Source organism: Monopterus albus, unplaced genomic scaffold (genome assembly GCF_001952655.1).
Source record: "Monopterus albus unplaced genomic scaffold, M_albus_1.0 scaffold252.1, whole genome shotgun sequence".
NCBI lineage: Eukaryota > Metazoa > Chordata > Actinopteri > Synbranchiformes > Synbranchidae > Monopterus > Monopterus albus.
In genome coordinates, this window is record NW_018128132.1 from 436,836 (window position 1) to 449,750 (window position 12,915).

The 12,915-nt window shown below is 38.2% G+C and overlaps 1 protein-coding gene across 6 annotated transcripts in view; it reads left to right on the forward strand.

The window, feature by feature from the left end:
* Nucleotides 1-1,606: 1,606 nt before the first annotated feature.
* Nucleotides 1,607-12,915, forward strand: part of shoc2 (SHOC2 leucine rich repeat scaffold protein) — a 22,880-nt gene continuing 11,571 nt past the window's right edge. For 4 of the 6 annotated variants that reach the window (XR_002276664.1, XR_002276668.1, XR_002276667.1 and 1 more), the window contains exons 1-8: nucleotides 1,607-1,702; nucleotides 7,469-8,544; nucleotides 8,985-9,122; nucleotides 9,230-9,360; nucleotides 9,673-9,861; nucleotides 10,649-10,771; nucleotides 11,586-11,723; nucleotides 12,420-12,537. Coding sequence is in view for 1 of the 6 variants with exons in the window: in XM_020621015.1 (XP_020476671.1) it covers nucleotides 7,842-8,544; nucleotides 8,985-9,122; nucleotides 9,230-9,360; nucleotides 9,673-9,861; nucleotides 10,649-10,771; nucleotides 11,586-11,723; nucleotides 12,420-12,537 (1,540 nt within the window). In the remaining 5 variants the exon portion in view is untranslated. Of the gene's footprint in view, nucleotides 1,703-1,738; nucleotides 1,803-1,920; nucleotides 2,178-7,468; nucleotides 8,545-8,984; nucleotides 9,123-9,229; nucleotides 9,361-9,672; nucleotides 9,862-10,648; nucleotides 10,772-11,585; nucleotides 11,724-12,419; nucleotides 12,538-12,915 lie in introns of those variants that run through there. The other 2 variants (XR_002276665.1, XR_002276666.1) reach the window with 2 other exon arrangements.

The following is a 12,915-nucleotide window of genomic DNA, read 5'->3' on the forward strand; positions in this document are numbered from 1 at the left end:
CACTAGGCTATAATCTAAATACAATCAGACAACACAACATTTCTGAATGTTTTTTAGAGTCCATAATGTTTATAATGTGTTCTATTATGACATATGTAAATTTTTACTTTTGTGTTTTTCTATAGTGTCTTAAATACTCTGCTTATAATTACATTACAGTGTAATATAAAAAAAAATCTAGTTTTTTAAAAAAAATTATGACATGTATAATATGTATACATACTATATAGGGAAACTTACACTTCATCTTATGCAGAATTTATTTTTACTTATTCTTAATTATTTATGCTACTTTACTTCTACTCCATTACATTTAAGAGAACAATATTGTACAGTTTACTCCAATACATTTATTTGACAGCTATATTTAGTGATTACTTTATAATGTAAAATTCATTATATCACTTTATAAACCATTCTTCATTTTTTTAGATTAAATTTCCTAACACTGTATATTGTAAATCAGGTCTACCTCCACCAGTTGAAGAACGAAAATTCTAGGGTAAGCAACTTTTAATTTGTCAATAATAACTATTTGATATATAATATATAATAAAATAAACCCATAAGCAGACCATTTTGCGTAATGTGTAAATAATGTGTTTAAGTAGATTTTCCAACCAATACTAATGCACTTTTACATAAAGATTCCTTCCACTATGAATTTTGCTTAATGTTACCTAACTTGGATGTTTGGCCTTCAAAATACAGAATGATATATGTGCAGAGTTTAACACTAGATGGTTGTTTTCACAGTCTTCTGATGAAAGGGTAAAATTTCTCTGTGCTCACCTTAGATCTGAGTTTTAAGATGGCAAATCATTTAGAAGGTACATTTGGTGGGACATTTTCAATTTGAACAAGTGTGATGAAAACTCTCAAAGCCTCCAACAGATCACATACATTGATAATGTTCTTTATGGTGACAACAGAGACTTCTTGTGTCCAACACTTTTAAAATAAAAAGAAAAAAACCCTGCATATTCATATATTATGGATAGAGTACTCTAAGATTTTTTTCAACTTGGTATTTGAACTGTCTTTGGGGAAACCACACTGACACAAATGATTATTGCAAGCAGGTTACTTTTTTGTATTAAACCTGGAGGTGATCGTTACAATTTTAAATGCAAGACTTTTATTTATGCCATAGTTAGTAGAGTATTTTAACTAATATTAAGCTACTAAGTAGAGGATGGGAGTGATTTTTTTCCCCCACTGCAACATCTTATAATATACAACTGTTTCAGTTTATAGTCTTTATTATTATTGTTGTTGTTGGTTTTGCTACAAATATTTAAATTGAAACGAGTCATTTACCACCTCGTGGCGATGGCTGAAGACACTACAAATAGTGTACGAAGCTTATCATCGTGGCAAACACTGGCAACTTGCAGGAATGTCAAATGGCAAACATATTTTGCTTTGGTTACATTATTTGTGCCTACTGCATAATTCCATATGTGTTATTTCACAGTTTTTGTATCTTCAGTGTTGATCTACAACGTAGAGGATCATAAAATCAAAGAGAATGAGGGCGATCAATGTTTATCGGGGAGTATGTGATTGTTTCAAAGTCTCGTGATAACATTGGTTAGGCGTGCGAATGACGCAGTTTGGTGTCTGGGGAGGGAGGGGAGCAGAGAAGCAGTGTAGGAAAAGAGGAGGAAGCAGTGAGGATGGCGGAGGCACACCTCTGAAGGTAAAACAGTTATATTATGACATTAACAGTGGAGGGTTTACTCCCACAGCACGGTAACGCATCGCTCCAGAAGTGATACACTCTTCAGTCACTTGTTACGGTGTGTGTAACGCTAACGTGTCATTATGCGGTGGCGAGAACGAACGCACTCTTTTGTTCAGCTTCAGAATGGCCGCTGTTTTTTCAGTGTTTTCTTTATTGCTCGGCTAATATTCAGTACAAGAACGGCGCCTAGATTTCGTGTTACAGGTCGTCCATACTTCGTCTGCATTTCAGTGGCCGCTCTGCTAGGATATCGACATCCTCCATCGTCTGTTCTCTTCGTGTCTGCTGTGCGTTTGCGCTCAGCTGGCTGCAGCAGAGGTTTCCTCTGTCGGTCGAATTGAAGGCTGAGGGGTCGGTCCGCGTCCGACAGCCGCTCTGCTCGGGCCTACACACACGGTTAGCTGTGCTTGAGCAAGGCTAAACGCTCAATGTAGGTTAAGTAAATATGTCAGCGAGATCCTTCGCACCCTTTGCGCCGTTTGATACGTATAACAGTAGCCATTTGTTTTAATGACGTTACTTCGTCCTGACCGTGATGTAACTCTTCCTTTTTTGAGTCATAGAATGGCTCGCTAAAATACAGTTAGCTAGCTGATGGGCTAGTCAACTTGCTCGCTGGCTGACGTTAGCAATCTGGCATACCTGACGTTTGCCTGGCTGTTGACGTTTAGCTTAGCTATATGCGTTTATTTCCTGCCTTGTTGTCAGTCGTTTGAGCAGGATTAGCCAGTGTGGTGTTCTCTTTTTGAACATTGGTCGCTAGAGAAAAACATAATTTTCTCCCAGTTTCAAGGCTGGCTTAGCTAACACTAGACTTGTTCAGCCTACGCGAGTTACGTGAGACTAACGACCTATAAGCTTGTTTATTTTAAGTTAACACAACGTATGGTATTGTCACACCAGTCACTTTAAAGCCGTATCAGACATTTGGCGTTTTCCTTGGGTGTTCTTATTATGTAGTTAATTTAGTTTATCTGGAAATGCGATATGATTGCACGACCTGGTACCGTTTTGTCAGTAATCAGTTATTAAGGATTCGAGCTAGCCATCAAGCTAGCTGCGTCCTGTGGCGTTCTGTATAGCAGTTAGCAGATACTGATCTGGTAGCTCACCTATGTTTTGCACAGTGTTACACGGATAATGATCTAAATTGACAGGCCATACTGTTCCTTATTTGTTATTTATTGTACTTGTGTAGTAGCCTACCGTAAAGCAACCACACCACAGAAGCTAAGTGTTAGGTATTACTTGATCTGAATTTGTGGTGTATCACAGTACATTACTACAGTGATCGTGAGCATTATTGTACTTTCAGATTACCGCATTCCTTATTTGATCCAAAATACATTGCAATGGATACATAAAAGCTTGAACATTGGAGGTTCTGCCTATGACTACAGTAAATGCTTTGGCATTTTCAGATGGGCCCAAGATATCCATAATGGAAACTTCATTAGTCTCTATGTGGGTTGCAAGTGTCATGCAGTCCCAGTGTTGTAGCACTTTGTGGTGGTGTTACAGTTGATGGGCATGCATTAGATTTCCTGAGAAGCTGTATATGAGTTGAGCCTCTTATTTACAGTCACAAGAAAAAGTAATGGCAATGTTCGCAATTTCCTAGTTTTCTATATAAATTGGTTATGAAATGTGATCTAATCTTCACCAAATATCAACAAACACAATATTTCTAACCTGATAAAACATAAACAGTCATGATCTTTCATTACACATATAAAGTGATGGTGATATAAGTAATGGCAACACCAGGCTTCTGATGTCACTAAACATCAACTGGAGTCAGGTGTTAGCAAACCTGGAGTCCAAGCAATGAAACGAGAATGGAAGTGTGGTTTAGAACTCAGCTTAGAAATATTGTTTGTTGATATTTGTGACTTTGGTGAATCTCAGATCACATTTCATGGTCAGTTTATGCAGAAAACCAGGAAATTGCAAATTGTGCCATTACGTTTTCTTGGGACTGTACATCTTTTGGATAAGTAATTCTTAATGGAGCTCACAAAATGCTATGCACATCAGTCACTTGTTGTCGATTTAATGTTATCCTGTTGTGGCTATCCAGTAGTGGTGTGATGAGATTTCATGCCATGCCAGATGCTGTTTCTGGTGAAAGCTGTCTCGCGATATCAGTACATAGCAGAATTAGAGCAGCAGCCGGCATGGAAGAGTGTGAGGGTGAAATTGGCATAGAAGATGCCCCCACCACTTTTCATGTTCAGTTTGTGAAAAGGAGTTTGATTAGATGGTCACACATGACTGTTTCCCATACATTTATTTATTTGAGGTGGTCCGTCACAATATCAATATTGACCGTCACATTTAAAATAGGTTAAACCTTATTTCAGTGTAGTGCCTTGCATAGCCGATGTATTCACGCAGTCCCTCGGTGCCCCGCTGTATTTCTCTTTCTCACACACACAAACACAAGATGATCGACTGTCTGAACAGCTCTTCCTCCCTGTGTATGTTTTTTTTAACACACTCTCAGTCATGGAGTTCCAACTCTTCTGTTGAGTTATTAGCAAGCTGGTAAGGCTAGCTAAGCTAACGTTAGAATACAGCTGTTGTCGAGGTCAGCACATGGTATATAGTATGGACTGTTCTGCAAGTGGATAAATGTAATGCTAGTTCATAAACTCTTGACAGTGAACATTTGCCCCCTCAGTCCAAGGTTTACATGTGGGAAAGCTGATCAGTGTGATTAGTGATCCATTTGACTTGTTTGAAATATTTATTGGTTTCAACCAGTGCTGCTGAAGCAGCAAGAGAGGGTCAGGAACAGAGAGATGAAGAGAGAGGTGTAGGAGGAGGGCAGCAGCCAACATGCTGCTGCTGTGGGAGAGCTAGTGTGGAAGGGACAGGTCAGTTGAACAACACTATAGCATTACTATATTTAATTAAAAAATATTATGAAAGTGTGACCCACCCCCACTCCCTGAACTACTGCCACAATTAGAATGCAATTCTATGGGAAACTGCAGGTTCAATTAGATGTTCTAAGCTCATGCATAGTTCATGCACAGTTATAAGGTCTGAAGAAACTCATGTGAAATCATACAGGAGAGAAGCCAGCCAGTTGAGTTGGTGGCAAAACCTTTTACAGTGCCTGCATATTATCTTTTACTGCATATGATAATTCATACTCGGAAAGTAGAACTGAAGTGACAGTCATTGCAAGATGATTTGTTAAAACATTTCAAAATGTGCCCAGCATTTTTAATTTTTTTTGTATTTTGTGACTTTCAGTTGAATAAAACATTTTTTTCTGGTCATACATTTCAGCATTGAAGATTTTTTAAAAATAGTTAAAAAATATCTCATCTTATTCTTGTGAACCTAATATTGTGTTATTGTCTAATCTCGTGAGCTAAGTGTATTGTCACACCCTTACTATCCGGTCGTTACAGTCACATAAAACAAGAGGGCACTTTCCCGACTTTGTCAGGGATGGAAAGGTGACAGAGTTTCCCAAGGCACTTTTTTATGTGGTGTTCTAACATAGCTATTACCCATTATGACCTGGTCAAACAAAACCACAGTTCTTGAATTAACTACTATGCTTTTTATCTATGCCAAAAATGTTGGTATTTATATGCAAGTTTAAAATGATATTATGCAGAATTTAACTAGGAAAGTAATTTTCTCAGTTGGATGTTAAACTTTTCTTATGGTTTTCATTAAGTCTTTTAAGAGGTTTTAGAATAAATACAGGGATAAATATATACAGGTAAGTTGTGTGCAGTTTGTTATAAACAGAATGGTGTACCAGGACAGGGTCATAGAAATAACAGCCCTAAAAGGAAGTTGCTTGCACAGTTTGGTTTAGATAGTCCCAGCAAATGGACTGCCCTGGCTATTGTCATTAGCTTGTACGCAGATATGCCTATTAAAGCCCGTATTCGATGTTCACGTCCTTGTTTATAACAGGCAGAAAGAGGAAGGAATCTGTTGTTATTTACAGAACACATTGTCAGACATTCTATCATGTAAGGTGTGATGATATTGACCCAACATTTCTTTCACCCAAAAGGTCATATAACCTGTTGTTGTGGGGACTTCATACTTTGAAGGCCACATCTAAAGATTACTCTCAGCAGTCCTAACCTTTACACTTAGCTCTGATCCTGAGACAAACCTGCCTCTCTTTTTACCACGGCTTAGCTTGTGCTAGTGCTAGAGAGCTTCACACAGTTAGAGGTACAACAGCAACAGAGACTAAACAGACTGTCGTTAGAGACGTTCTGACTCATTTTGTCATGTAAAGATCCAAAGGGTTGTGTGTTTTGTCTGGATGTCATTGAGATGTAAATATTCAGTGTGATTGTTGGATTATGGACTGTTATAGAGAATGGCTAAATAGCTGAACGTATCTTTAGGTGGGGCTTTAGGCTTGAAATAATGTCAACACCTGCTGGGCCATGTTTGTTTTGTAGGAGTAAAATGGTGTGAGGTTATGCTTAGTGCATTCAACAGATATGCTTGAACTAGTACAACACACCAAACCAGTTGAAGTGTTTTTCTGTCAGCATAACAAGACTCCCTTTTTATTGTATTTGTTTATTTTTACAGCATTGTGCAACTTGTATTGCAGCAGCTCCTCCTCATAACAAATTTAATTTAATTACACATAATGGTAGTAGTTCCCATAGTATCCTGTAGTATTATGCATAATATCTGTTGAAAGAGGTGTGTCAGTGTGAGTTTGTTTTTGCTGAAGGCTTGGATAGGCTCTTTTTCAGGCTGTCTTTCCAGCATGAAAAGGTTTTCAGCTAACATGTTCTTTAGAAGTGGTTCACCTGTAAAATGTTGCTGAAATAGTCATGAAACAAGGCAATTACCAACTGTGCATCTCCTCTCATCAGCATTTAAAAATTGGGAAATTTTTGAAAAATATGCCACGATGCGATCTTCAGCTAGTGTTCAACACCAGGAAGAGACTTAAGACCGACACACTATAAAAATGTATTGTAAAAAAAAAACATCATTAAAGTTTTTGTTTGTTTGTTTGTTTTTCTAAGTGTGCAGTTAAGGGCAATTAAGTCTTAATATGGCTGGCATTGGAGGCAAAAATGAAAATTAAAACAAACAATTCACTCCTTTTTTGGAATTAATGTCATTATTTACTAGGGGTGTAACAGTCTATCGGTCTGGTTCGATACATTGATCAAGCACCCCGTGATTTGATGACATCAGTGCAAAGCGTAACTATCTGTTTTGTGAGCTCCAGAACAGAGGAGCTCAATACATTTTTAAGATTATGCCTGTTACATTTTAATTGATAAAAATATAGTTGTGTGAAATAGGCAGATAATATTGATCACAGGCCCCTGAATTGAATCTAAGTCGCATCGTGGCATATTTTTAAGTATTGGCGAACATTGGATTGCTGGCCAACAGAATTGATATAGGATTGTTAATATAGTTTGTATTTAAAATAATTGGGCAATTTATCAGTGTTTATTTGAGGGAATCTGTTGCTATATAATCAGCTCCTCAGTGAAAGCCTTTCTATAATTAGTTTTATTCCTTGCGTTTTTTTTGGAACAGATTGGTTTGTTTCTCTCTGTGGAAAAGGGCAGAAAACAAGAACAAGCCTCTGGAATATATTATTGTTAATAAATTTTATTCTTGTTGAGTTTTTTTTTTTCAAGAATATGCAAAATAATGTGAATATCTAAACTATGACTTCTTTCCTCTCTACAGCTAATCTTCGAGGGATTAAAAAAAAAATCAATCAGTGACTTTTTCAGCCTGAAAGAATTTCTATCCAAAAGTCCTCAGATTGTGCTCAGTTCAGACACTGAAGCGTGTGGCCACTGGATGCCATGATCCAGCTACTTCAAAGGATTTTTCCTCCTATGGCATTTTAAGAAAGGAACAAAGTATCAAACGTATCCAAATAAACCTCTGGATCACAAGGCCTTTATTTCAAGGATAGTCATAAATGTGTGGGCCTGCACAGGGATGTTTTCTCTAGAAGCCTCCGTGGCTGTCTGTGTCCCCTTTTTCCTCAAATAAATAACCCGACAAAAGACACTCCCATGAGCAACTCTGCAGCAGGCACGATAACGTCGACATGAGTAGTACTTTAGGCAAAGAAAAAGATTCGAAAGAAAAGGACCCCAAAGGTGGTCCAGTGGGGAAAGAAAGGGAAAAGGAGGCCAAGGCTCTGGCCAGCTTAGTCAAAGATGGTGGCAAAGAATCGAAGACCAAAGGGAAAGATGCCAAAGAAGGAAAGAAAGACACCAGCAGCTCAACACCGGGTGTTGCCTTCTCTGTTGACAATACAATAAAGCGGCCAAACCCGGCACCAGGTACCCGCAAGAAGTCCAGCAATGCTGAGGTGATCAAAGAACTTAACAAGTGCCGGGAGGAGAACTCAATGAGACTGGATTTATCTAAACGGTCAATTCACATGCTGCCCACTTCCATTAAGGAACTGACACAGCTGGCTGAACTCTACTTATACAGCAACAAACTGCAGAGTCTGCCGGCTGAGGTGGGTTGCCTCTCAAGCCTGGTCACTTTGGCCCTGAGCGAGAACTCCCTGACCAGTTTGCCCGACTCCCTGGACTCCCTTAAGAAGCTTCGAATGCTTGATCTCCGGCACAACAAGCTGAGAGAAATACCGGCTGTTGTCTACCGGCTGACATCTCTGACCACGCTGTACCTGCGCTTCAACCGCATAACAACGGTGGAAAAAGACATCCGAAACCTCTCCAAGCTCACTATGCTTAGCATTCGGGAGAACAAGATTAAACAGCTGCCTGCAGAGATAGGTGAGTAAAACCGGTCTGCGAAGACCAGACAAATTCTTTGGTAGTGCAAGAAGCAAACTGCATAGTGTAATTTACCTTGTAGTTTGCTTGCCCCAAACAGTAAGGGTCACTGAGTACACACTCTTCTTTAGCTCCAGCACTACTGTATATTTTGCTGTTTGAAATCACTTACAAATTATTCAGTGTTGAAATGATGAATCCAGATGGCCATAGTATCTTGTGCTATATGAGTGTTCTGGCTGTAAAGCTTGGTACTTTGTTCTAAGCTCTGCACCAGTGCCACAAGACAGATTTGGCATTTTCTACTTAGAATTGTGATTCTGTGAGGTGGGAGTGAGAAAAAGGAGTTGTTGTCTTTAGTGGGACTGGGGATGGAATACTGAAAGGACGTGAAACTTGAAATAACTAAGTATCTGAATTTTATGTGCATCTTTCTGCAGGGGAGCTATGCAACCTCATTACTCTGGATGTTGCCCATAACCAGTTGGAACACCTACCGAAGGAGATTGGAAATTGCACACAGATAACCAACCTCGACTTGCAGCACAATGAGCTCTTGGACCTCCCAGAGACTATAGGTTATTCAAGTATTTTTTTTAGGACTATTTAATGTTTTATTTTGTGGCAACTAGATTTAATAATTGTCATAAAAATACTTAACAATTCATTTTTGTTGTTGTCTCAGGCAATCTGGCAAGCATAAATCGCTTAGGTCTGCGATACAATAGATTGTCAGCCATACCAAGATCATTAGCCAGATGTCGAGAACTAGAGGAGCTAAACCTTGAAAACAACAACATTTCAGTGTTGCCAGAGGTAAGTGGATGTAAAAACGAAATATCATTTCTGATATAACTGCTGAACAATAATAAATTGTGAAAATAATTGTATTAATTTCCCACATTTTCTGATTCCTGCAGTGCTCTTGAAAGTGCAGCAACAAATTGACAAAAATAAATAAATACATTTACATAGGTGCTATGGGCCATCTGTTCCTGTGCTCTAAAATACAAAACAAGAATACTTAAATACCTGTTGTTTTCTATACATATAACTTATTCACGTACATTCCTGTATATGGCTGAAGGTCACTAATACACGGTTTCTATCATGTTTCTGGTTGACCAGGGCCTGCTGTCAAGTTTGGTGAACCTGACAAGTCTAACACTGGCAAGGAACTGCTTCCAGTCATACCCTGTGGGTGGACCGTCCCAGTTCTCCACCATCTACTCTCTCAACATGGAGCACAACCGCATCAACAAGATTCCCTTTGGTATCTTCTCGAGGGCGAAAGTGTTAAGCAAGCTTAACATGAAGGTATGTTAATGTGCATGTTTGTTTGTGAAATGAGATTAATTCTTATGTCAACTGTTTTAAAGACAGTTTAAAAATGATAATGAATTATTGTCTTTTTAATGCTGTCTGCTTTATACTTTTTGTTTTTCTTATTTATTATGATTGTTTTGTTATGGCATTATATTAACGGCAAGAATTTTTTGCTCATGGTTGTACAGAGCTGCGTGAACCAGTGTTAATTTTGTCAATGAAACCTTTGATGAAAAATATTTGGTGACCTACTGTATTTGCCATGACAAAATCAAGTTTAAAACTAAATAAAAAGTAAGATTCAGTAATGAGATCTGTGATACAATATTTTACAATATCTAAATGATAACTTGGAAGGCAGATGAATGGAAATTAAGTTTTGAACATTACAATTGAACATTAAAAATGCAGAATAAACGTATTTAGTTTTCATTGACAAAAGCTGCCAAAAAAAATCCAAAGTCTAAAGTTTGACTAAAACTAAAACTTGACAAAAGACTCGGATTAAAGCTAAATCAGTTTAAGGTGCCAGAATTATCACTGGTCTGAACAGCACTTCTGTTGAAGTTTACCGAGGCATTAAAAAGCCCTTACTTGTTACTTGGTGTATTCCACACTGGATTTAAATCTCCACTGGAAAATATTTTATCCTGGTACCAGGTAACATGATTAGCATAGTCCACTGCTCTGCTCAGCCTCTTGGACAGCCCTGTCCTTGTGTTGACCTTGTGAGTTGTGTGTAATATTGCTAATAAAGGTATGGCATTGTTTTCCCCAGGACAACCAGTTAACGTCTCTGCCGTTAGACTTCGGCACATGGACTAGCATGGTCGAGCTTAACCTGGCCACCAATCAGTTGACTAAGATCCCAGAGGATGTCTGTGGTCTAGTCTCTTTAGAGGTGAGTCTTGCATATGCACTGTTACACTAGTAGGAGTTGAGCTTGCCAGTGCAGTGTCCACTGAGTTTGGTGAAGCAGCAGAAAGTATCAATGCATAAACTGTATATTTTGTGCAACTTGTGATCAGTAATAGAAGTGATGGAGAACACTTAAACACAGGAAAGCAAGGTGTATGTCTGCACATTACAGCCCATGTCTTTTGAGTGAATCTTTGAGGCTAGTGGCTATTGTAAACCATTGACTGTACTGTATATGAAAATAAACCCACGGTGATGTCACTCGTTGGTTTTCTGAAGAGTGATTTTGATGCTCATCTGGCTGTCGCCATCTTGGTATTGCTTCACTCTGCTTACTTCAGCTAATCAAAAAATGGCCAAAGAAGTGTAGCGTGAGTGGAGCTTGATAGACAACTAGCAGCCAGCCACCTATGGTGGGACCTTCTCACTTGTCACTCAAAGCGGACATGCCCTTAATTATGCATAACCTTTGGTCTCATAATTTAAATGGGCGAGTTATAAAAGAAATTCACCCCACTGACCTATTGGTGACCCAAGTTGTGTTTTAATATAGGGCTCTGCATATATGGCAACAGCACAGTGGCTGGAACATACCTGGGATTACTAAAATTTTCATGGTTTCACTTGAGTCAAAACTTTTAAGTACTTTGACCATGGCTTATCTGACATAATTGGAAAAAAGATGTGATCATTCAGTGAATGTTTTATTGCACTGAACAAAAAGATCATGTTGTCATGATGCCAAAGTGTCTCTTCAAATCTGTTCTGTATTTGTAAAGAACATCTTTGTTTCACAGGTGTTGATATTATCCAATAATCTTCTCAAGAAGCTACCACATGGTATTGGGAATTTGAGAAAGCTACGGGAGCTTGACTTGGAGGAAAACAAGTTGGAATCTCTACCTAATGAAATTGCTTATCTTAAAGATTTACAAGTAAGTTTTCTAGTTCTTTCCATTATATTTGAGGTTATATGTTATTGATTTTTAAAGAATTTTGTCATATCTGCTTTGTGTCTGTCACCGTAGGGAACAACTGTTTTCAAGAGTTAGTAGGACACATTTCATACTGTTTCTTTATTTTTCACTGCCTGACCTTAGCTGCCTCTTTTTTTAACTTGTGAACATATTTGATAAAGTTCTATATTCAACTCATGGCTTTATGCTGAGAGACCTATATGTGTACTTGGAAAAATTCTGATTTTGGTGACTTCCAGCAGTAGTATCATAAAAGACACTGCAGCAGATGCAATGAATGCCTCTAGTTCTGCTGTAAATTAAGGTGGATCATTACGGTCACTATATTTTGTCTTATTTTCTCATTCCAATAGCATATCAATTATTGGAACGAGACACTAATGGGATCCCCAAATTACAAAGTAGAATCATATTTGTATTATAATCTAAACACCTAACCCTCAACTAAAAAAATTATGTATTTTTATTATACAAAGGAAGGAATTGGTAAATATCCAGTACTGTGTAAACAAATCATCATGAATTGGTTCCTGTCTTTCTGAATTGTTTTTATGCAACACTTAGAATTTCTTTAATATGTAAATAAGTTGGGATTTTTTATTACTGATTAACAAGTCCTTCCAAAAATGTTCTGCACTGTCACTCTTTCATTAGAAATTGGTGCTGACAAATAATCAGCTGACTACATTACCCAGAGGCATTGGCCACCTCACCAACTTGACACATCTGGGTTTGGGGGAGAACCTGCTCCAGCATCTTCCTGAGGAGATTGGTAAGCACGTTCCTCATACCCACAAATACCCTCTTCTACTTAGATCAGTAACATTTTCAGGTATTCTGCTGAGGGTTGAAAAAGTGTTGCTTTACCAGTGTTGGGTAAACTACTTTGAAAATGTAGCTTTGCAAACTATCAGTTACTTCACACTGGAAAAAGTTAAACTACAGCAAAGCTATTCTAGAGAGAAATGTATTTTGTAGTGCTGTCATCAATTAAAATATTTAATCAAGATGATTGTTTATAGTTAACTTGCAATTAATTGTCCAGTTTCCTCCGCTTATCTGGGACCGGGTCGCGGGGGCAGCAGTCTAAGCAAAGATGCCCAGACTTCCCTCTCTCCAGACACTTCCTCCAGCTCCTCCGGGGGAATGC